Below are 25,520 nucleotides of genomic sequence, written 5' to 3'. Positions count from 1 at the left end.
AAAGAGACAATGTCATTGTGCTTTACCGGTCACAAACAAAGTGCTTATGACAATTCGGAGCTGAGAATGAGACATATTTTATTATAAGGTTAATCAAATACTTAACTTTTTTGTTTTTACCCTTACTTACTCAAGAAAAATAAACATTTCTGCAGGTGAATTTAATGAGTATACACAATAATCAGACTGTAACCAAACACAAACATCATCCGTACAGCTGTGACCGAATTCTGTTTTCTGTAATAACATGTAAAACTCCGTTTGTGTGGTATAGTTTCTCATTTTCATAGCTTACAGTGACATAATAATCCATTTAAAACTTACGGTGAAGCCACCAGCCTGATAAATACTCATTTTTGTCTCTGTTTTTGGTCACCATCAAATCCAGAGAAACCACATGAAGGCTCTTTAACCAATAAGTATTCACGCTATTAAATCTTTCTCTCATTCCCACAGTCAAAGGTTGGTAGAGGTTACAAAATAGTCTTTTCCTAACAGTCTTTATTTTCTGCATCTTTCTGTCGGAGTACTTACCTGACCCTACAGGGTGGAGCTGGACTCACTGCAATCAGTTGATTGGAAGAGAGGAGTGGAATGACTATTCAGGATTATATCCCTCCTAACCTGATGTTATTTAATCAGTAATGTTATTTACCTGAATGATGACTCTGTTTTATGTACATTTATATCAGTACTGAGGTTTGCTTTCTCCTGCTCAGCTAAGAGAGTATCACAGGAATGAATGTGGGAGATTGCACACCAAGGAATATTTTCAAGAATTTGATTTTATTTAATACATTAACAAAGCTGACCTCAAGCCAACATGACGTATAACAGGTTTTTTTTTCCCAACAAAAGCTCATTGAAAGCTAGAATGAAGAGCCATGCATGCTGCTGATACACAACTTCAAAATAAAAGCATTTTGTGAAAACAAGAGGAGATTGGGTTTTTGTTTTGAAAAGCATTCAAAAAGTACTCCTTTTTAATATTTTTCATGATTGTGACGTAAATAATGCTGATGTGAAGCCAGTACCGCCCTCAATTTATCACCTTTATTTTACCTGAGATTTTTGCATCATTCCTGTAAAAAAATAAACAAGATTTCCATTCACGAAATTCTCAAAGCCAGCTCACTTCTTGTTTACAGTTTACAGGGAAGGGTTCAATTGGCTGTGCAAACTCAAGCAAGATCAGGGTTTACTGTATCATACACTGGAAAAACTGAAACATTATCAAGTGATATTGTCTTATTTTGTGTAAAAATTGTTGTTATACTTGAAATGAGCCACAAACAACTGGTCAGTCTGGAAAAATGTCCTGTTTCAAGTTATTTAAAGACAAAAATGAGGTCTGAATTACTTGTAACATGTTTAAAAAAATCTGCCAATGGGAAAAGTGAAAAGTTACTTGTATTAAGACATTATTCTAGTATCAAGCGATTTTTCTTGTTCCATTGGGATGGGTCGGTATCGGTACCCAACAGTATCAATTTTCTGTAGTTTTTTTGTGTTGATTGGTAAAAAAATATATATTATTTTTTAATAAGTGTTTTTGTTTAATTTTGATGTATTAATTCTTCAATATTTGAACATGCAATGCTGTGTTCATGTCCAACATGGAAAACCACCTGCTCTTGCACTCCACAGTCACAAGGATGCATTTATGTACCTAAACATGGTACCTTTTGATTTTACATGTATCAGCACTTGGTACTTTTGCCTTAATTTGGTCGGTATCTATAAAAGTACCTAATTCAGTGCCCATCCCTATGCATTGGCAGATTTTCTTTACTTGTTTCAAGCAATTCAGACCTCATTTTTTGTCTTTATATAACTTCAAACAAGACATTATTCTAGACTGGCCAGTTGTATGTGGCTCATTTCAAGTATAACAACACAATTTTTACTTACAAAATTTCAGTTTTTTGCAGTGTAGAAACATGGCGTAAATCAGAAGAAGTCACAGTTTAGACAAAGTCTTGGTCAAGGAGTGAACTTTTAAGGTTCTTGAGTAAAGCCTGATGTTACATCACCAACTACTACCCCTGCTTAATAGCCCAGGCCTCTAGAGGGAGCGAAAGAAGGTTTTAATAAGATCAACCTTTATGCTGATGATGTGGTTTGTTTTGGTAGGTGTTATGGAGGCATCAGTTGCACATTCAGCCTGTTTTTGGAATTGCTAAGACAATATGTAAACTAGCTTTAGCTTTGTGCTGAACCAAACTGAATTTCTCAAAGGAAAAGCGTCAAGAGTTAAACCTATCATCCAACTGCTTTGGGATCCCAAATAGCAGCACATTGGAAAACGCAGCTGACCCTGCTTTAGGTTAAAAAAGTGGAATTCTGTTTTATAACAGTCAGCCTCTTTAAAAGCTCCTGTATGACTCATTCAAAGGGTGACCTTTATTTTCGTAGCAGTTCAACCTTAGTGTCAGCACCAAACCTCAGCTACATGTGCAAAGGAATCCTGTTTCAAATGTTTTCAGCCGTATGTCAGAACCAACATGTGTTATTGTGGATGTAACCATCAGAAAACTCGATGTTAAATTCCAGGTTTGGCTTCAAAAAAGATGAAATGTTATTACTGGGTGTAGAAAAAGGCTCAAACACTTTCCAGATAGATTCTCATTACTTGTGTTGGAGAAAAATCTCCCAGCTTGGTCCTCTCTCCTTCAAACTTTCACCTCATTCAGACTAATTCTTTCATAAAGACTAAAACACAACTGCATTTCTTACCATGAAAGTCCAGCACATTGAAGTCAGCTCTCGTCTATAATCACATAATTTGTCCTCTCTGTTTCCTTTCGGGCTGGGAAATTGAGAGTTTATCTTGTTATTGTTATGATTTAATTATTAAGCTTGTTAGTGCATTATTGCTGGGAAGGGAAGAAGCTTTATAGGTGCAGGGAAATTGATTTTCTGAATTGTTTTTTAAATCATCTTTTAGAAATTTCTTTCACTCTTTTGTTTGTTTTCTGAAAGCGTCTCCATTTCCCATTTGGAAAATAATTTAAAGCCTTAAACCGTGTCTGGTTTTGTGACTTAATGTCTGAAGACAAATATGGATCCAGATCAGCCGCTGCTCCAGAGTCCCATTAGTCCTGGAGTAAATCCACTCTTCTGGGAATGATGAAGAGATGCTCATCAATGTGGAGATGATGGGACCCGAAACTGTGAGTGCTCGTGTCTGCCTTTTAGTCGTCTCCAAGTCTCTGGTCCCTCATCTTCACACGTCTGGAGCACGCCGCGTACGCTACACGTCACTTATGAGGCACAACGAGATGGCAGCGCCATAGATTTTTGCTTAAATACGCTTGGAGGATTCCTTTAATAATTCATTGATAATGACCAAGATGAATAATTCAGAGGCACAAACTTTGCTTTGGTAAGCAGGATGCCAGGGCACCTGACATTGATGTACAATGTGAAATCACTTTTTATTAGCAGAGGAATTCTTCAAAATGCATCAGGGAGTTTATTATTTTGAAGATCTGCTCGAATGTGGAGATCCTCAAACAGAGTCTTTGTGGAAGGAGACTTCTCTGTTTGGGTTTGAAGCCTTCAGCATATGTGGAATTATATCTTTGAATAATCTTGATTTTAGAATTCTAGTTTGATGATGTTTGTGTTTTTGTACAAAAATTTACAGTCGATAGATAAAAACATCACTACCTCCTGAAGTTTTAGACACACACTGTGTTTTTTTTGGTCTTGTTCAGACGTTTTATTTGTGAGATTAAAGATTCGCACATGCAAGTCAAATCGGTGACACATCTTCTTTCACACCTCAGATGAATTTCCTCTCAAAAGCATCTCTCAGGCTCCTGCAGCTTACAGCACCAGGGCAGAGAGAGATAATAAGTTCTGACCCAGAGCGGGACTATTTTTTCACGTTGTTTAGAGACGAGCATGATCACGACTGTCTGCCTGTTTGCTTCATTCACTCTGCAAAATGAGGTGAGGGACGCCAGAGCAGAGGGCTAATAAAATGAGATGTGTGTGTTGTATTGTAGACCCGCAGACCGCCCCCAGCGAGGTGGACGGGGTCAACCTGGAGGAGATCCGCGAATTTGCCAAAGCTTTCAAGATCCGCCGGCTGTCCCTGGGCTTGACACAGACTCAGGTGGGCCAGGCGCTCAGCGCCGCCGAGGGGCCGGCGTACAGCCAGTCTGCCATCTGCAGGTAAGACAAACAAAGAGGGTGAAACTCGGGAGAAAGAGTTCATTATTCCACATCAGTCTGTCCTAATTCTGTCAAATGACGGCAGATGAAGTCGTGCAGCTTGTCTGGTGCTCATAACTGCCATCTATTTTTCATCAGCTGCTTTAACAGACATGATTAAGATATTAAAATACATAATTGACTATCACCACCCTGACAAACGTAGCCCTGGTACCCGTCCTCCTCTCCCATCCATTCCCACCCGCTGACATGACAGCTGCACGTTACTTATGCAAAATACATCCACAAGTATTACACCGAGCACTTAAAGCATTTAATAATTACTAAGGCTCGTCGCTGCTCGCTCCGCCTGAACATGAGAGAGCTCCACGGCCATGATCTGTTAATAAGATTGCCATGTTTTACTACCGCCGTGAGGACAGTTTAGCCGTAAATGGTGCATCATATATTCATGAGACAATTAGACAATCAGTGTTTCATCCCTCCTGTTGTTCCGCTTCGCTGACGTTTTGCATGAGGATGCAAAATGAGCCTCAGTGGCTTTTTGAGTCAGAGTAATTTAGCTGTGTGGGGCCTAAATTATACTTCACTGACACAAACAAACAGAAGAATATCATTTTTAAACTTTACAAAACAGGAGAAAGTCTGTGATTGTTTTTAGAAATGACTTTAAAGATATATTTACGACTACTTTTTCTGCTCTAACGCAAACGTTTCCTGCTTTGCATCCATTTGCTCTCATTCCTTTATGAATTTTAATGTACTGCATGTGATGACCTGTGCTGTTTATGCGACACAGCGCTGCCACGCGCTTTTAAAAATTTCATCACATCAACATCAAACAGGCAATAAAAAGTGAAACTGTACAGGAGGCCGGCGTTCTTATGAGGCCCAGCCGTCTCCGACTAATGTTAACGTCTTAAAATCACACATGAAATATTAACCGGCAGGAATAATTCAAATATTTATAACATACATTAAGAGCCATTAGCTTCAAAAATAAACACTCTGAGGGCTGCTCCTCATGCCGTTAAGACAATTTTTTTGTTTGTATGACATGAAACATGACATCCTGATGGGTTAAGTAGAGGGCCCAACTCCACATGCTTTAGTTTGGTTAACATCAACAGAGACGTGAAGTTTAAGGTGAGGCGGGACGTCACGGTCGCTCTGGGGCTCCGGCTCTGAAGCCAGACACAGAACAGACACTGACAGATGCTTCCATCTTGTCTGCTTTCATTGCTCACTTTGTTTCCAGGCACTTTATTAGTTTATCCAAAGAAGCTCAGGCATTACACGAGGGCATCATCACAGCAATCACGGGTCAGGACGTCCTCTCAAAACAGAATAAGGTTCAGATTAAAACTTCAAGACTGTCAAATTTTAAGTGTAAAACATAAAGAAATTCAGCATTTTACAATCTGCTCTATCAGTTTGACGTCTTTGATTTTTGGTTTGTTGTTAAAAAGACTCATTTAATCATCTAAGAAGATGAACTCTGTCAAAATTGAAGGAAATATATTTACTTCATGATCTCAGTGTGAGCATAGTTTTTTGGACTTCACCAGTTAAGAACTTCTGCAAGTTCCCCTTGTTTTTCAGTAAACTGTTAGATCCTTAATAATCTGAATGACAACAATATGTCAGATAAGTAGTGATAAGATTTTAACAGCAGACATAAAACATGTCTTTTTGGGATTTGAACCCTTTCTTTCTATACATATGCTTTTAAATACATATCAGTGAAAAATTATATGAATTATGATCAAATTCTTCAGTTTCTAAGTGATCATGCCTTTTGGAAACAACAAATTTGATGCTGTTTAAACAGTTGTTTTTAGGTTTTAACGTCTCAATCAACTTAAAATGAACACTGTGATGGGTTTATCCAAACTAAGAAAAATAAAATAAGCAACTGTTCAAATTAAAACAATGTGTACAAATTGTAGCAGCCCTCAGCATCAATAAACACAGTGAAGAATTCTGACTGATACAGTTTCTTTATTTGTGTTCAAGCAGCTTGAAACTGGAAAACAAACCAGACAAAAATGAGCTCAAACTCAGCTCTAACATTTCAAATACTTCTGAAATATAAAATTCTCATTACAAATTACATGGGTGTACCCATGTGACTTCAAACAGTACAATACCTCTTCTTTGAAAAAAACACACTGATTCATCTTCAATATTTAATTAAAACTGAAATGAAAATGTTTGATTTTGCATGTAAACAAGCAAACAAACAAATGTCTCTTCCCCTTATTGAGAGTGCACATATTTTTTACCTGTGCCAAACAATCTGAAGTTGACAGCATCTGAAGACTGCACATGAAATAGAAATTATTATTGTTTTTTTAATGATCAAAACAAAATAAAATGTAATTAGTAATATTTAAGAAATTTAAGGAGATGTTAAATTAAAACCAGAAAAAAACTAACACAGCATTCAACACATCTTATCTATCTTAGTGTCAAATTATATGTATAAAAAATAAATAATCATTTTTTTGGCTAATAATGCTACACAGCATAAGGAGCAGTTATCTCAAAAATTATAAAGTTATAAATGAAGAAATTATATATTTACATAATATATATATATATAGAAATTTTGTCTTCATATCCCTATAAATTAAATAAATAACAATAATCAATGAAAATAATAATCAAAGAAAATATAAATTAAAGAAAATATAAATTTACATAAAAAAACATATAAAATGGTCAAAAAAATATAAGTCTTCATGTTCCCATAATTAATTAAATAATAATAATAAATTGATTTTTCTTAAATGCATTTAGAGGAAAAGTGCATATTAATCAACATTCAGCACAGCATACATGTAAATACACCAGAGTTGGCCACAAGGTTAATTTTCAAAACAAACAGAAAAAAAAAAAACAATTTTCTGTTGTTGAATGGATTAATTTATATTATGTATAGGTAATCATGAGGTTAAATAAGCTGTTTCAGGAGCGAAATGACTCACTATATTTTTTTATCCCCTATCAGTTTGATTATTTATCTGCTCGTGCTGTGATGAAATCATGAAAAGAGATGATAATGCAGAAGTTTTAAATACATTGGATTTTTTTTTTTTTTTTTTTATATCTTGAATCTGATCCTGAGTCTCTACTTTCTGTATGTTGAGGGTCAAAGCTCTGATTCGGTCTCTCAGCTCTGCCTGTGTCAGGACGGTGAACCCTCAGGCAAACTGTAACTCAGGCCTGAACGTGCAGCATGTCTGAGCAGCTTCCTAACTAAGGGGCTTTAAGAAAAGCCGGAGAGGCTGCAGGTGCATTCAGGGCCACTTCTCCCTCGTGCTGATGCACTAGAAGAGAGGAGTGCATGCCCCAGCTGAGCAGCTCTCAACTCATTTTAGTATCCGCGGTTCCTGTTGATCCATGAAATGTCCCGTCTCTGGTGACTCCTCATATTTACTAATGTATTCCCCGCAGTACGCAGCCCGTCCTCTTCCCACTGTTTAGGAGGAGGACGGGGTTATAAATAATACCGCCTGTCGACAAGGAGGAGAGCTCAGCCGAGGTGTAGAAACAGAGGAAGTTCATTCGTGCATGGGCATCTCTCCCTGCCTCGCTGTTGTTGTCTGCGGCCGCTCACCTGGCCATTAAAAATGTCTTGTGTGCTTTGTTTGTTCCACAGAGAGCAGAGGCTCCTCGCACATCTCTGCTGTCTGTCCGTCAGGGCTGTCAGTTCAACAGCTCTTCTACTAAAAGCATTCACACACGTCACACTCGCTTGTCCCAGAAACACTCTGTGGCAGTGAACTCCAGGCTTCCTGTTCAGTTAAGAATCTGATCTGTAGGAGCAGCCACAGCCGAACAGAAATGTAGAAATTCTTTTATTGAGAGGCAGAAAAAGTTTGGCATAAATTAAGAGCAGTTTGTTGAGTAGTTTCTGACTCAACAGCAGGATTCAGTGTCAACTTTTTGAGAGATTCCTTGAATTTGAAATACAGGAAGAAATTAGTGACAAATGCTAAGAGTAAAAGAGCCAAGACCTTTGAACTTGGAGTGTCAAATTTACAAACAACAAGATATTATCCAATCAAATGAAGTATCAGCAAGACTTAAGGTTTAACCCAGCATTTTAGATTATCTAAATCCTTGTTTTTCTCTTGCTTCTGCACCACACAGCTTCTTGATTGGCTCCTTTAAGAAAAACACTGATGGGACGTCCTGACAGCCCAAATTTCTCATTGATAAAAAATTATTGCCACATTATTCAATAAATTATGTTATATTAAAAGGCAAAACAGCCATAAAAATATGAATTCAAAAACTGATCTGCTGAAATCAGATAGCATCACCTGATAACAGTTTTTAACAAGGGCCAAAACTGAAAATAAAAACAACAATGAGTGGTATCTAAAGATGATTTTTAAAATGAAAAAAAACAAACATCTGAGGTTCAAAATCACCTAAAAACAAAACATTTCCAGCAAACATTTTCTAAAAATGCACATTTTATATAACTCTACACTGTGTTTCAAACATAGTAACGAGAAGAAACATTCTATTGCTCCTGTATGCAAAAAAAAATGGAAAGAAAAGAAACAGAGGATAAAGAGAATAAAACAACTACAAATAAAACCCCAGAATCTTTATATTTTTAATATATAATGTCACAATAGTGTAGTGTCCTCAGCAACAGATTTGAAGTGCATTACTTCTACTGTTATGTTTTATTATGATGAATCTGAGAATATACAAAGATTAATGCTGTCAAATATCAGACATTGTAGAGGTAATAAACTAAAATGTGAATAAAAGGAATTTCAGTGTTTAATAAGAAACAAAGTTTCCTTTATTTTTAACCCATAATCAAAAAAAAATCAGAGTCAGGATTTTTAAAAGTCAAAACACCTGACTTTTGAGAGGACGTCCTGTAAAGCCATACAGAAGTTTATCTCCATCTTCTCCAGTCCACACACCCAACACAGGCAGGAGCACCTGACAACCTGCCGAGCCGTCTTCATCCTCCATTCTTACAGTGACTCGCTAAAATCCAGAGAACACGTGAAGTCAGAATAAGCTGCAGGAACTTTCCGGATTGTAAATGTGCTCTTATTAAATATAAAATGACTTTGAAAAATGTATTAAATGTACATTATGATGAATGATTCAAGCTCTGTTGTGTAAATAAATGATGGTGCTGTATTTTACTGCATGCATAAGCAGATTTTTGATTTTATCACCTGAGGGAAAGTGGAAGGTTTTTTTTAGAGCATTTCCTGTTTTGCTTTTCTGTTGGTTTATGATTTTTTTTTATTATTATTATTTTAAATGTAGTCAGGTGTGTGTGTTTTTGGTTCATCTGGATCTGATTTTAGCCACTGGTTAAATCTCCTGTTGCCAAGTTGGGACAGAGAACCAAAAATCCTCCAGGAAAGTCTGACTCCTGGCAGCAGTGGCTTCCAGCTGCTGCAGCTGAGGTGTTTCCAGGTGCAGAGTATGTAGGAGTTTGGCTTGGATGTGTACCTGGATGTTAGTCTCAGTCCCTGTGGCATTCTGGTTGAGGAGACTGAGAGGCAGGCAGCTTATCCCTTGTTCTGGCAGGGCGGCTAAGTAAGATTCTTTTTTCTCAATTCTCCCCAGACACACCATCCTGAGAAGCCACTTTTTCCTACCACAGGAAGCCCAAGAGAACACTATAGGTAGCAGTCTGACAGGCAAACTGAACCCTGGCCTTTTATATCCTGCCAGGTTTGAGAAGTTGGACATCACCCCTAAAAGCGCCCAGAAGATTAAGCCCGTTCTGGAGCGCTGGATGGCCGAGGCTGAGGCCCGCCACCGATCCGGCATGCAGAACCTGACTGAGTTTATCGGCAGCGAGCCTTCCAAAAAACGCAAGAGGCGGACCTCTTTCACCCCACAGGCGCTTGAGATCCTCAACAGCCACTTTGAGAAGAACACGCACCCCTCTGGACAGGAAATGACGGAAATAGCCGAGAAACTGAACTACGACAGGGAGGTGGTGCGGGTCTGGTTCTGCAACAAGAGGCAAGCTTTGAAAAACACGATAAAGCGTTTGAAATCGCCCGACCTGGGCCCGGCCGCATCCATGGACCCTCTCACTGATTCTCTAGAGGAGCTCCCCAAATGAACGAGCTCCTTCCGCGAAGACGTCGACAAAGCGGAGTCAGAGAAAAACAACGGCAGCCATTGAAAACAACAAAAAGGAGGATGGACTCATCTTGAAATGAGAACTGAAAAACGTTCCCGGTTCGAGTCACCTGGATGGACAGTTTACAAACAAAAACTATGTGTTGTCAGTGTGATTACCACAGCTATGTAAATGAACTTGGCTAAACCAAAAAAAAGAGATTAATATGTGAGAAATATGTAAAAAAGAACAAAAAAAGGTGTGCTGTTCAAAGAGTTTTAGATTCTGGCCGTACAGACCAGACTATCGCCCAAATTTTGGTTCCCACGAGGAGGGATTTAGTAAAGAGATCATACCAAATCAAAACACTATTTACCAAAGTCTGTTGCATCTGAGTACTAAGAATAATTTTGTAATTTAAATGTGCTCTAAATTTTTACATTTGTACTGGCAGATCTAAGCTATATGTGTGAGGTTGAGTATACATTTTGTCCAGCTTACTTTTTTCTTCATTGTTTGTTTGTAAATATCTTTCAGAGAAAAAAAGAAAAACGCTGTCTTCTGATTAAAATCTCACTGATAAAGTTCTCTTTTTGGACGACAAAAAAAACTTTACTGTTTAACGATTACATATTGATGATGATGTTTCCCTCTGATTTGTGTTTCATCTGCAAATATTTTCAGTCACGGTGTATCTTTGTACAACTTTTACAGGTATTTATTAATAATCTCACGAGATTGTTTCAGAGGACGTCAGACGGAGAAAACGAAGGACTTTCACATGACGAGGACGATGAGGATGAAGGGTTTCTGTCGAGTCGACTGCAGCTTTGTTTCGAGCTACTGTGTCATTCTGTTGCCAAAGCCTGATAGCCAAAGAACACATCAACTTCAGCTCAAGGACTGGTGGAGATTTAACCTTTTTTATTCTTTCGAATTGATTTGTTCACACAGCTCTTTCCTTCTTTTTTTGTCTTAAATATTTCACTCTGTGGGTCGAGTTTAACAAAAAAAGAAAAAAAAGAAAAAACAATCATGTCAAACAGCTGGAACAACTGTACTTTTTATCACTGCAGTCTCAAAACTTTGAGGAGTCTTCTTTTGCCGCTGCATGAAGTAAAACCACTTAGGAGCCACCAAGAAGCCCAAAAATCATCATAACCAATAAAAACAAAATATTTTACATGATGAACCCTTTAATGATTACAGTATGAAGTTATATCTACATGTGGATGAAGCTGTTTGTAACTGCTGACCAAACTTCTTGTTTAAATGTCTTCTATGTTTTGCATTCCACTCAGCTTATTGAACGTTTACAGATGTTACAATCAAACAAATCAAAGATTTTTTTCCCCAAATTAAATATGTTAAAATTTTAACAGCTCTTCTATATTTGTAAGCATTTAAGTTAGATTTTAAGCTAGTTTTCATCCTCTGATACGTCTACAAATTGATCTCCATAACTCTGTACTAACCTGTACATTTGTTTTTATCTTACGTTGTGTTACTTTGTGATATTTTTGTCGATAATTTCAAAGGAGAATCTCCTCCTCCCCCTCCAGACGGACCGTCACCACAAATATCTGGCTTTCACAAAATCCCTCACAGGAAAAGAATAATAATAAAAAAAGAAAAAATGGTGAATGTTGAGAATAAGTGTCACATGTCAGAACGAGTGAACTTAATTTGAAGTGAGGTGAAATTTGATGCAATTTATTCAGAATCATGTGTCTGCTTGATATCTGTCCTTCCATGTCACTTTGGTTATCTCAGTCGTTCAGTCCCTGGTGCACTGCTGTGTTTTTCTTCACTGTCTGTAAAACACACACACACACACCACAAATACACACTCGGTTAATGTCAGAAAACACACAAAGAATCTTTACATTACAGAGAAGTGAGTTTTACAAAGAAGAATACCATATTTTTTTTTATTTTGTTGCTTTTATGTTAATTTTTGGGCAAATCTTTGGCCAAGAAACATCATGTTTGCATCCATCAGAGAAACATATGAGTAAGCAGCAGGTAGAATATGGATCTGTTCTGAGGCTTATCAATAAAGCTGTAACCAAAACCAAAAAGACGAATAAAGAAGACACAGAAAAGGAGTCAATGCCTTTGCTTAACTTCTCAATGCTGGACCAAAGCTCTATTGTTATGCACATTGTACAGAGAAATAGATTCATGATGTTGACAATCTTAAAAATCGGAGATGATAAAAAAAAAAAAAAAAGATCTGAAGAGTAGAAATGTACAGTAGTTCATCCAAGGTTTACCTCAGTACTGTTCTCGTGAGAATCATACAGACGCCATACAAGCAGCAGCAGCAGGTTGGTAGAAAAGACAGAGTACTCTGCACTGTGTGTGTCAATGTTCACCCTCACCATGAAGAGAGGCTTGTGTTTAATTTATTTATTATGTGACACATGATTGTTTTATTTTATGTGATGTGTTCTTTTATTCCTGAGCCACATGCAACTCTCTGGTCATCTGTTTTTTATTATACGTGCATTATTTCTCATCCAGTGTGACGTCCACCTTTCAGTTTCTACAAACCAGTGTAGAGGAAAAGGACAATACAGTCATGTTGCTCTGAAAAACCAATTAGAATGATCACCTTTCAATGATTTTGTGAAATTTTACTTACACAGACAAACTGGTTTATTGTTTTCGTTTATAGTCGAAGAACTCGAAACCAAAGCTGAAGAGCCCACAGAGGTTGGTTTTAATTTTTTTATAGACTGAAAACTGTACTTAATCTATAGAGCAATATCTGTTTGGTCAGTTAAGCAGCACTTTGTGTATTTCCAAAAAGAAGCTTCAACTAGGCTATGTCACATTGATTTGTACCATAATTAGTAATAAACAATTGTTTGACATGAAGTTTGTGTCCTGTTTTCAGTGGTGTGACAACTTTTTTCCTAAAATTCATAAATTGTTACATCAATTAAATGTTTATTTGACATTATGCAGATTTAAAAGTCAGGAACATAACCCAAAAGGTAGTTGCTGCAAGCTTAATGTTAGCTTTTCATCCTGTAAGGACAAAAAGAAAACAGATGAAGCAAACTGGCACTGTTAGTTTAACAGTAGCTGCTTTTTCTTCTTGAATAACTCCAAAAAATTATGTGGATAAACCACCTTATGGTTACATATTAGTGTTTTTTATTTTTTTAATGGACATAACGAAATTAGGAAGACGCTTATTCCGTCCTTGGGGGCGGGGAAACAGCTAGCCAAACTGTTGCTAACGCTAGCTAGCTATTTAGCTAAGCTGTACAGCCGGGAGGGGTTAACCTCTTAAAGAAGGTTTAAAATTGAGATCAGTTTGACAATGTATTACTTAAACGTTAGCACAGCTTTAAATATCGTTCGATATTTATTTAGTTCAGGTTCTGTTTTTCTTTATTCTTAGTTTGTTGTAAGTGAGTCCGTTGCTAACTCCCCTCCTGATAGACGTAGCAGCTAGCTAACCCGCTAAAGCTAACAAGCTTAGCACTGGCAAGGCCTATTCTAGTTTATAACCCCCTATAAATCATGCTAATCGGCGATTTTATGCTAAATTTATGTTCAGGGCAACTACAAAAATGCAGCTGTGGAAAGGGTTTATCATTTCTTCCTTTCAATTAGGTTTAAATAGAAAAATAGCTGAAATTTGGCCAGCAGTAGTTAACTTAACAAAGCAGTCAGGTGGAGTGTAACCTGGAAGCTGAAATATATTTATGTCTTGTTTCAGTGCCTTGAAATCAGTAATCATTAATTAAATGTACAGAATTGAGGATGCATATTTTTATGGATTCAGTCATTTTACTCTTTTTATTTACTGTGTTTGACTGTTCTCATCAGGATATCCAATAACCCAGCTTAAGCTAGTTTAACAGCTTACCATGTCAAGCCTGACACAGGAGGCTATCTCTGATTTTGATTCTTTGAAGTGGAATAAGTAAAGAAAGATTTTTGAGCTTTAAATTATATCATATCTGTATACATATTAGAACTTGCTTCTTAAATAGTCACACTTACATATACAGTTGAAATACAACAGGAAACAAACTCTCACAAAAGAAGGAAAACTGTGTTTTAGAAGTCCAAATGGATGAGGTTCAGGGATGAAACCTGTGATTTATAATTTATAAGAAAATTTGAGCTCATATTTTGTGTTTCATTTAAAAAGTGTGGTATAGACTTTAGTTACACGGATACTGCCTGCTGTAGAGTTCAAAGGTTTCAATAACATACAAATATTCTTAAAACACCACTGACTCCTCTTTTCATCTTTTCCAACTGCACACATAAACACAGTTTTTGAAAATGTCAAATAAAAACCTGTCCTGACTTTCTCTCTGCGAGGTCATGGTCGAGTGCATCTTAAACCAACCTGTACACACCTTCATGTTTACGCTGCTGTGTTATTTGACATCTAACACGTTGTCGGTGGGTAAATGGATGGATGGATGGAACTGGATGTTTAATGAGAGAAAAAAGCTACAGAAAGAGCCCTCCATACAATATTTAGCAATTTATTTAGATTTCCTTGGGGTCAGTGGAGAAGAATACATGTCAGGTTTGCTTCTCATCAAAGCTTCATGTGTTTGCCTCACCAAATAACAACAAGACAAGTGTAAAGAAGAAGAAATATATAAATAAATGGAGAAAAAGCCTTTTGAAACTAAACTCAAAAGTTTGATACGGCTTCCCTGTCCATGATGCCTTTGAAAAACGGGCAGGCTGCTGAAAAGAAAGTAGTAAATAAATAAATAATAATAATAAAAAGCACAGACAACATAAATTATTAACATTAGACTGAAAGATGATGTTCAAGATGCTTTTTCGTCTTCCTTTCAGCTCTCTCTCCCCCTTCATTTCAAAACCCTGGATGTATTTTTGAGTGGTGATGGCTGAGGTGTACGCGGCTCAGGCAAGTTATTTGATGTTCCTTTGTTTTCCGCCAGCGCCATTTTCATTGTCTTTGCCATTAACAATGTAATTGTGCAGATGCAGCTCCTGACCCATATCTGTTTTCTCAAACTGTTTGTATATTCTGCTGCTGATAAAAGTTTACTTTCTATCCTCTCTCCCGCTCTCTCTCTCTGCAGCAGCTCAGCGTTTGAATGAAGAGTTACAGCACAGTTGAAAGGACTCCCGAAGCAGATTTACAGAGTAAATGTCAGGGTTTGAGATTTTTTTTTTATCAGTCACTTTTGGATGTGAATGTGTCATGCACAAAAGTTTTGGTCCAATTTGTGCAAAGTTAGTACTGTATCCTATTTAAAAAGTTGTGTACAAAGACACACAAAGTCAGATTCAAATCATAAAAAAATACCCTTTCACGAAGAGTTTGTACATTTAAAGTGATGGAATTTAGTCAATCATGTTGAATATCAGCATATTATCTGATCTTTACCTTTTTTGTGACCAGAAATTTGGTTTGTATCAAATCTTAAAAATTAATACAAATTGACTTATTGCTGAATACAAGTGAAATATTTTGCCTGAAGTTGCTGTTAAATCCTCTGTGAGGAGTTTTAGTTGACTTTGATTCATACTGAATCAGTATCAGAATCAGAATCACCTTTATTGGCCAAGTATTTTCAAGAATACAAGGAACTTGACTCCGGTTTAAACTGTACTCTCAGAACAAACGTGGATAGAATTACAAGAGTAGAAAAAATAGAGTTTAAGTAGTAGAAAAAGAATAATAATTGAGTGACGTCCATTTATGACTTAAAAAAGCAAACAAGAACATTATGTGTGTGTGTGTGTGTGTGTGTGTATATATATATATATATATATATATATATACACACACAAATAATGTTATATATATATATATATATATATATATATATATATATATATATATATATATATATATATATATATATATATATATATATGAAAACATAAAAACACATTTATGGTGAAACAATAATAATCATATAGCGCATATTATATAGATAAAAAAAGAGTTATGATTCAAAATAAAATAATGTGTTTGTATTCATATAGAGAGAGAGCATATTATATAAACAAGAACAGTTGTCGCACATAAAATGTTTTTTTTCCTTTGTATGGAAACTTATATCCCACCAGGTATATCTGTCTGTAAAGAGCTCAAAACAACCTGTTCACAGAACGTCTTGAGGTTTCTTCGAGATCTTCGCTTAACCAACTAAAATGACGACATCATCATCATATAAGAATTTCCAAATTGGTTCATAACACTTTGGAGGTGTGGGCGTCACACCAAGCTCTGCTCCCCAAAGGGCTGGCCAATCAGAGAGAAGGGGTATTTTGGAGCAGGGAGCCTTAAAGAGACAGCAACTAAAATTTTGTGTTTCAGACAGAGGCCAAAACAAGAGTTTTTAAAACACCAAAACACCAGGGAGAGAAAAGAAGGGATTTTTATTTTTATCATTTAACTCATGTAAAGCTACTACGGTTGTACCTGAGTGACAATATAAAGCATTAAAAGGGCAAATTATTTTCCTCTTTTGTGAGAGGTTAAATATTTTTCATTTTTCTCATCTTCAGCAGCGATCTACTGTAAATCAGCAGAGTAGAGTAAAGAGCATTTGTGTGGTTTGAGACAGTTATCTGAGGAGACTTTTAATCTCTGAATCTTGTGGTTTTATTGGTGTTTTCTAAGTCTACAGAGGCCAACAGGAGCAGCTCAGGTCAGTGAACTACGAGCCCTCCTTTTATTTTTGTCCCTCCGTTCCTCACTTAATTTTTATTTTTTTCCACAGGAGCGTGGTGAAGCCTTCAGTCCTCAGCCAACTGTCTGACTTGCTCCAATAAAACATCCCCGTTCATCCTGAAACCACCTGAAATTGTCCTGAATGAGAGTGAGAGTGAGGAAAGGAGAGAGGAAAGGAGAGAGGGAGGCCGGATAGAAATATTATGACATGTCCGTGCTCCAAATGGATTATGTTTCAATATCAGTCAGGACACAGAAACAGAGAGGTGCAGGGGGAGCGTGCATGTGTTGGATGCAGATGGTTTTAAATTGCTGCCTTTGTTTTCCATCAGGCATGAAGCATTCACTTTCCTTATCTTTCAGACAATGCGCGGTGGGGCTGATGTTCTGCGTAAATGAACTGTCTGTACATCCCTCACCCGCCGCTCCTCCTCCTCCTCCTTCTCCTCCTCTTCTGCCTTGTTTTCACTTCCTCCTCAAGGTTGAGATGTTGGTACACTGACTGTGAAGCACGAGCTGCTCAGGCGTCTCCCACTTTGCTGCTCCACACACCCTGATGCCTCTGGGGGTGCAATTACCAATCCTCACATGCAATCGAGGTTGGCCATGCATATGATCCCTTTTACTTTCACTGTTGTTCCTCTTTTTTTTCTGCCGTTTTTCAGCATTATTAGCAATGACACAGAGTGAGGTATTTGCAGGTAGAGAAGTTAATAGCGCAGGTCTTTACAGAGACACCTGTCTGACTTGAGCAGCCGATTGCATCGCCTCATAGTCCATTTACCTTTCTAGCAGCACAGTTTTTGAATGCATGTCTTTAAGATGTGATGTCTTTGTTTTCCAGAGGCCTAAACTCTACTTCGTGTGTCTGTGGAGGAATCTTTACCCAGAAGTCTCTGGTGAAACTGTTGGAGCTGCACCCCTGCTTTCCCCTGCACACAGTTACACACACGCACACGCACACGCACACACAGCCTGCACTGTAGATTTCTTTATGTTCAAGATAAAAGAAAGTGATCAATAACACTTTATTTAAAAGTTCTCATCTAGCTCTAATAGCTTGAAGCTGTGTGAATGCATTTCTTCTGAATACAGAGACCATACGCACAAGGACGTGAGGGAAACTAGCAAAGCATGTATAACTAAAAGAAATGTTTCAAGTTTTTATTTATTTAATCCAGAGTGTGTGAGTGTTTAACCGCTGTAACCGAGGTCACCTGTTAAAAAAACAATTCTTTGTTGGCCTCGAGCATGAAGACCCTTATACCTCAGTCTTATCAAACACTTTACATTGAGCTTGTAATAATTTTTGAAGTTTTTTAAAACTTGAGTTCTATCTGAGATAAACCTCAGTTAAAGATAAACTTTAAAGATGTATTGAGGCTTACGTCACAAGAATTTATGTTATGGTTTATACATTTATTTCATGTATAATAATTCAATAAGCTTCAATAAACTTTACCCTCAACCCTGGATTGTATACTTAAGGAGTGTATTGGGATCATAAGGACAGCAGGGGCTCAGAAACTATTCCTGATGAGAGGTAAGTGATGGCCTTTATTTTTTATCCAGTAAAACTTTTGTAAAATAAATAAATAAAACGCAGGTGTGTAATTTAATATTGACTCGTTCAGTTTTGCTGTTTTAAACCTTCAAAGTAACAAACTGTGACAGTTTGAGAGAAGCTACACAGACCTTGTACCGCTGCACACGGCTCCAATGACTAAGGTTGTAATCTTTTTTTTTAATCTTATTTTGATTGGTTTGTCATATGTTATAAGACAGATTAAAAGAATAAACCATAAAGAAATGTTTTGTTTTTGTAGAAATAGTGTGGAAGTGTTACAGAAGCTTAAACTAGCATGTTAGGGCAAGCAAGTGAGATACCAACAGCTAACTCTAGCAAAAGCTAGCTAAAGTGGAAATCAAAACAAAGCTTTTATATCTTTAATTTAAAAACAGGCATGCTTTTTGAACAGAATCAAGTCTTTTCTTTTTGAAAAATTTGCATTTTGTTCACAGCATGTTAAATAACAAAGGTAAAAATGGGCTACGACTGCTGCTAACATGGCTAGCTTAGCCAAAAACTAAACTGTCAAAGAAGCTTTTACCTCAGGGGGATTCACACTTGTTTTGCAAATAATTAGATTACGTTTTTTTGTTTGTTTGTTTGTTTTTTTGTACAACTTATTTGTTTTACCTCTTATTAGCATTAATGGCGCAGAAAGAGAAGACCCCTGCTTTAGCTAACTAGCTAATTAAGCCTGCTAGCAGCCATCTTAGCTCAGCCAAAATAGTCATATAAAAGCAAACAGTGGTATTGTAGATTGATTTACTGTTGGTTTTCTGTGTGTTGTGGAAAAAAAGTAGCACAAATATGCAGAAAAAACTCTTTTTTTAAAATGAAGCTTAAGTTGAAGATAGTCTCCAGGCCAGAACACTGATGTGTTTTCTCTTTTTGCTACTTTTGTTGTCACCTCGGTTGACAAAGTACTTTGAGTACTGTTTTTGAAGGGTTTCTGAGGGGTTTAAAGATAGAAAAGTGTTGCAACAGTTTGTTGCTAAATTGTGTTTCATGATAGATAACATAACTCTGAGGTAAAACAATCACTTAAACAGTTTCAACCAACACCAGAACTTCTGATCCATATGGTTCAGCTGTGAAATAATGAATGAAATTATAAAGTTTTTTACATATGGTTATGATACTTTTATTTGAAAAATCCTTAATGCACTTCTTCATCCTCATTGACTCTTTTAACGCATACATTCCCGTATGTTAAGAGCTATATTCACTTTAAGTGGAGCTGAAAACATTGCTATCTGGTCTCAGATATGAGCAAATAAAATCACCACACTCTGTCTGAAATCCGGGTGGATGACTTTAAAAAATAAAAAATAAATAAATAAAAGCAATAGATGAAAAGTGAAATTGTTTCCCCCTCTGTCAGGTAGTTTGTAAGCAGCACATGGAAAACCCTTTGGCAGAGTGCAACTCTCCTGCTCATGGGTCATCGCAGCTTTAAGAGCCGGAGGAAAATAACCGTCCCTGCCCTCCATCATCCTCTCATCCCGCTGACCTCTACGCACGGTATAGTATACTTACAGCACATGCAGAGGGAGAGAATGATTGCATATCTGAGAGAGGGGTGACACGCTCGGACACATCTTTGCTTTCTTATTAGTGGACGGACACTTTGGTCCTTTTTTTTTTTTTTTCACACCGCCCGTGATGAGACCCCTCTTCTTCTTTGTGCATCTGTGGAAAATGGCCAGGGGAAATCACAGATGAGAATCACTCAAAGACAGGGAGATGTCAACAGGCACATAATGATAGCTGATGGCCCCAGAACACTCTCCCCTTCTCCCTCTCAGCCTTACCTGCCCAAGTTGCACTACACTAGAAAACATAATTAAGGGTAAAAGAGAGAGACGGAAGCTTATAGCTGTGTTTTCTGTAAGCAATGCTCTTTGTTTTATACATCTGGGAGTCTTTTTTTCTGGGCTCTTTCACTTCATGGTGAGAGGAAGAGGGGAGGAGGAGGAGGAGCGCTCCCTCTGTGAGATGCCAAGGTGCTCCCAGTCCATTGTGCTGCTGGCTGTCAGGTTAAATTAGGGAGTACAGGCTCCGTGAGTGTAAAAAAATCAATACTTGATGGAAGATTGCTCCCCGGAAAATCTGTTTTGATTCCAGGATTAATTCTTGACCAAAGGCTCCAGCAAAATGACATGCCATTAGCCTGAAAATGAACACATTCTGCAGTGGAAATTGGATGGAAATGTGTCAGGTGATTGCCCCGGCTGCTTGTTTTGACTCCTTTTTGAGCGAAGGGGGACTGAAGGTGTGGCAGCCACGAATGAGGCCTGCAGGCCGACTCCATTTCCAGAACAGGGACAGCTCCGCCGTGGCCTCGGAGCCACAGTCTCAAGGCCATTGTTGTCCAGCTGCTGCAAATGCATCCAACAAGGTGAAAAGCATTAAGGCCCATCGCCCACTCTCTCTAGTGTTTTTCCATAAAGCATGGCATGAAAAATGAGAAGATCTGAAAATAAAACTGTAGATTCTTTTCCCCTATACTCAAACATGAGGGGGAAGGAAGACAGGATGTTTTATTGATGAGTGAATAATGCGATCGTCACGACGAATGACATTTTCTGTTTGAAACTTCAGCCAGAAACTGTAAAGATGACGTGCACAGAGGTTTAAAGATACACGAAACATGAATACTCCAAAAACGACATCACAACATCATTTGTTTAATTACATGCAAAGCTAAAATTACTTTTCCTTTTTTCTTTCTTCTTTTATATCTCATATAAATGTTGGGGAGAAAGCAAATTATTTGCGTAAACCATGTTAAAGAAAAAAAATGGATGTATCATCTATATTTTGTTCAGATATTTAGAGCAATATTTAACTTTGCCTGAAGGCAGATAAATTAGTTGGATTAATACAACTTGGTTATTTTCACAATTTTGTACTTTGGAAACAGCCTGGTTAATGTTTGTTAGTCATGTCTTTTTAAGCTAATTTGAATCTAGTTGAAGCTTTCTGGTGTCTTCACTTTTTAAGTTGGACCCCTGTAAGAATCTTTAAGCCTCTCTTGTTTATATATATATATATATATATATATATATATATATATATATATATATATATATATATATATATATATATATATACACACTGTTGTGTATATACATAAACATTAAGAAACAAGACAAAACAGGCAAAATGATCTGTGAACACATTAGAGCTGCTATGTCTGAGTAAATCAAAGTATTAGGTTTCTGATCAGACTACACTCTTTTAAAATGAGGTACTAGCGCCCCCTGCGGGATTAAGTATGTAACAACAGCTTGACAGTTGTAGTCACAACGACCACAGTAGTGAAAGTTTGATGGAAAAAACGTGCACTATAGTATAATGTTATGTCATATAGATGTACAACTCATCAAATAAGGTGAGTTGACAATTTGAAAATGTGTTAAATTAATTCAGCAACTTTCAAATCAGAGGGTTTCTTTTTTTAAAAAAAAGCTTGTGATAGCTTAAAGAAAAATGTAGTCCCTATTCTGCAACAGTTATCGGACACTTTGAGAAATATTTCTGACTATGATTTTGGGGGCTGTCAGAACCATTTTAACAAAGCCTATTTCACACCGTCTAGTGTCTACATTGTCTTAATTCGAAGCAAGATGAATGAGATCCCTTTTAATAATCGTGAAGGAAATTGTGTTGTCAGCATACAAAATACAAAGAGTTAGTTAAAGTAAATAAAAATACAAATTTAGTTAAAAGATAAATAAATAAAAAGATACAAAATACAAGAGCATGTGTCTAATTGAACCTGAATGTCCCTTTGGGGATTATATATAGTACATTGTTTTCTAGTACATTCTATTCTATTCTAATCAAGTAATACAAAAATTCACAGTGGAAATTTAATCTACAAAGTGTCCACTTCAAAACGGAGAAAAATAGGGCCTAAAATAACAACGAATAGATGGGAGTGAACAGACATGAAGTTGATGGATATTGCTGAAGTTTTAATTTTTTTATAATAGAGAAAGTTAAACGCCTGTTTGGTTTGAACCATTTGGGAAGTTTCAGTGGGACATTGAGGAGTCTTAGATAAGCAAAGTTATATTTTTATTTACACATCTAGTCTTAACCTTAAATAACAATAATATCTATATAGATAAATAAATAAAACCTAACAGAAGTGTGACTCCACTGTTTTCTCATTTTATCCCAGTAAATCATAACAAGACCCCAGAAAAGCAAAGGTTTACAAACATTTATGCCTGAAAATTAGGCTAATAAATATAAAAGGGAATTTTTTTAAGAAATGGGGGTACAGTGGCAATGTTAACTTTTCAGCGGACATCCAATGGTCATTCTGTAATCCCTGTTTAATCAGAAAAGGAAAGAAATAAAGACTTTTTGGGGGTATCAAAATTCGATATTCCTTTTTTCAAGCTTATTATCAACATACAATTTTAAGGTGGTAAATCCACACATTTTAAGCTACTACTGATCTTCATATTTGCAGTATTTTGTCGCCATGACAACACATCAGTACCGTCTCTTTATGGCGCAGGATGATGACGTGAACACACGCAGCTAGAAGTTGCTTTACGTTGCCTCACTAGCTGGTTGCTATTGATGCTGAGCAGTTTGCTAACATGAGGCAGGCTGTTCACATGTCAGAAGTATTAACGTTATTTTGTTGAATCGTGTTTGTTTTTGACCCACCATGGCCTGGGTTAAAGCTGTCTCTTATAATGGAGAAGACGTGTTTGACGAGAACGCGGATGATTTTGATCTGCTCGGTAGAGAGTGGGCATCTAACATGAAGAAACGAGTCAGGGTTAGCATTAGCTTAAAGTAACCAGAAAGCATGAGATTGTTACCAATCCATGCTTTCTATTTCTGCTACTATTCAAAAAAAACGTTTAATTTACAAGTGACAGTCCGTTAAACCTGCGTTTGAGGTGAAAACAAACCTTTTCTTCTGTCTGGTGTTTTGGTTAGGATGGCTACGTGGATGGAGTAGACGCCGGGGAGGAGGCTTCACTTCAGGCCGGTTTTAATCTCGGTTTCAGGGAAGGGTCAGCGCGGACTGCGGCTGTGGGTCGCCTTAAAGGAATAGTAAGGTAACAACAAATATGTTCAAGTAATCAACCAGAGATGTGATCAATCTTAAAGTCAAAGGTGCTTTAGAGCAGTAGAGAGGACTGTTATTCAACTGTAGGAACCAGTGTGATACATACGCAAAATTATGGTCAATACTTTTATATATATATTGTAATTATTAGAAGGTTTTGGCCTTTCTAACTGGACTTAAAGCTTTCACATCTTAGGTTAATATTACTCATGTGGCATGACACAGCTTTTAGAAACAGGTAATCCATAATCTTTAATGAATCTGTTTTAAAGGCTTTTACATAATTTCCTGTGATAATTCCTCAATGCCATTTATTGTCTTCGGTCGCAACTACTGTCGATTGGTTACATCTGTGTTCCTGGTGTATTGTCTGTTTTCTGTGTTGTCAGGGAATTATCCTGTGATTGTAAGAAAATTAGCTTTGTTATCTCTAAATAAATGATCATAAAGAAAAGAGGAATCTGCATTTTAACAATAATATCACAAGATTTGGAGAAGATGACTGATTCTTACCTGTTATGAGAAATCAGAGTTGAAGTAATGGCCACTCAAGGCTTCCATAGGATCTGATTGTTTTGGAATTCTATCCAAGTAGAAGCTGTAGCGGCTGTAAATTTCATTTTATTGTTTATTGTCAAAGGCTCAGGAGCTTATTTTTCAGCCAAAAGCTTTGAATTTAAATTTAACAAGCAACTGAAAAATTCGATTTGCCATTTTTTTCAGCTTAATGAAAAACATTGTCTTTAACAATGCAAAATATCTAAAACTAAGATTTTAATTAGAACCAAAAAGAAGAAAACAAAGAAGATGTGATGAACAGTCTTCTGTCAGTTTTCAAAATGTAAGGTTAGAAATTTATGTGCAACCCTTTGGAAGAGTTAAAGAAATGACTTGTGCCCGATGTAATATTTCTGCCTTTTTCTTGCACAGAAACATCCTGAGTCTCTATTGTTCTCCTCATTATAGAAAACTCTTCTCTGCCCCAGTCTCTTCTCTGAGCCATTATACAGCCTGACACTGGGCCCTCTTTGTGTTTCTCCTAACAGTGCCATATGCTGCTGGTGCCAGATCCAGCATCCGGAAAGCCCCGTCCCAGCCTCTGTGACCAGCCTCCTGCAGAAGGTAAAGCAGCATGAAGACAGAATCATGGAAAGCATCAGGCATGCTTTGGAAAATCCTCCTCCCAGTGTGAGCGTCATCTCTGAGAGCATGGAAGATCTGGAGGTGGAGCAGGGGGGCTCCAACTGTTGTGGAGGAGGGGGGTGTAAGGAGAGAGACTGCAGCAGGGAGGGGGAAAAAATGGACCTGGATGCTTCTGTACCACAGAAGAGATCCTGTTCAGGGTCTAGTGAGAGCCCCGCAGGTGAAAACTTGGACCTCCTCCTACAGCTCTGCATTGATGTTGTGTCGGAGCTCAGACTCCCACAGGAGCTCATCAGTCACATCCAGGAGTTGAAGAACACAGACTTTCAAGGACCAGATGTAAATAACTATCAAACCATTGATATATGAAATATGAAAGTCAAAGATTTTAATGGACATTTTGTACAAACAGGAATAAAATATTTCAGATTTATATGATGTACTACTTTGAATGAAATGGTTGAAGAATATTTAAAAATAAAAAAGGATATTGTCATTGTTTGGAATTTCTGATCCTATGTTCGCTTTGTGACCCTCCAAAAAAAAAAGAAGAATGAAAACTCATAATTTGTAAGGTATTAAAGCCAATGACTCGACTCTCAGCTCTTTCTTTCTTATTTTACTCAAGTGTTTGTCCTTTTTGGCTGCTATTTTTGAATCAGCTCTCTCTGAGAGCTTTTGCATCGGCACGGTTATG

General features: G+C 37.1%; 2 protein-coding genes across 6 annotated transcripts in view; both read left to right on the top strand.

The window, feature by feature from the left end:
• The window catches only part of pou6f2 (POU class 6 homeobox 2), a 100,869-nt gene extending 88,540 nt beyond the window's left edge, over positions 1–12,329 (top strand). For 4 of the 5 annotated variants that reach the window (XM_074693191.1, XM_074693188.1, XM_074693190.1 and 1 more), the window contains 2 exons: positions 4,014–4,182; positions 9,802–12,329. In XM_074693191.1, coding sequence (XP_074549292.1) covers positions 4,014–4,182; positions 9,802–10,309 — 677 coding nt within the window. In that variant the 3' untranslated portion in view covers positions 10,310–12,329. The remainder of the gene's footprint in view (positions 1–4,013; positions 4,183–9,801) is intronic. The other variant, XM_074693193.1, reaches the window with a different exon arrangement.
• Positions 12,330–23,118: 10,789 nt separating this feature from the next.
• On the top strand, positions 23,119–25,324 carry otulina (OTU deubiquitinase with linear linkage specificity a). The gene is made up of 3 exons (XM_074693727.1): positions 23,119–23,383; positions 23,548–23,669; positions 24,727–25,324. Exons 1-3 carry the CDS (start codon positions 23,270–23,272, stop codon positions 25,190–25,192), a joined length of 702 nt encoding a protein of 233 aa, XP_074549828.1. The 5' UTR covers positions 23,119–23,269; the 3' UTR covers positions 25,193–25,324.
• Positions 25,325–25,520: the final 196 nt, after the last annotated feature.

Source organism: Halichoeres trimaculatus, unplaced genomic scaffold (assembly GCF_033239565.1).
Source record: "Halichoeres trimaculatus isolate MK-OKI-2021-1 unplaced genomic scaffold, fHalTri1.1 fHalTri1_scaffold_18, whole genome shotgun sequence".
NCBI lineage: Eukaryota > Metazoa > Chordata > Actinopteri > Labriformes > Labridae > Halichoeres > Halichoeres trimaculatus.
This window is presented reverse-complemented; position numbering and strand designations above follow the sequence as displayed.

Excerpts from the sequence above, each read along its gene's own strand:
- otulina (XM_074693727.1), top strand. The coding sequence starts at position 23,270 with ATGGCCTGGGTTAAAGCTGTCTCTTATAATGGAGAAGACGTGTTTGAC. Across the intron at positions 23,384-23,547 it reads ACATGAAGAAACGAGTCAGG|GATGGCTACGTGGATGGAGT; the intron begins GTTAGCATTAGC and ends TGTTTTGGTTAG. Across the intron at positions 23,670-24,726 it reads CGCCTTAAAGGAATAGTAAG|TGCCATATGCTGCTGGTGCC; the intron begins GTAACAACAAAT and ends TTCTCCTAACAG.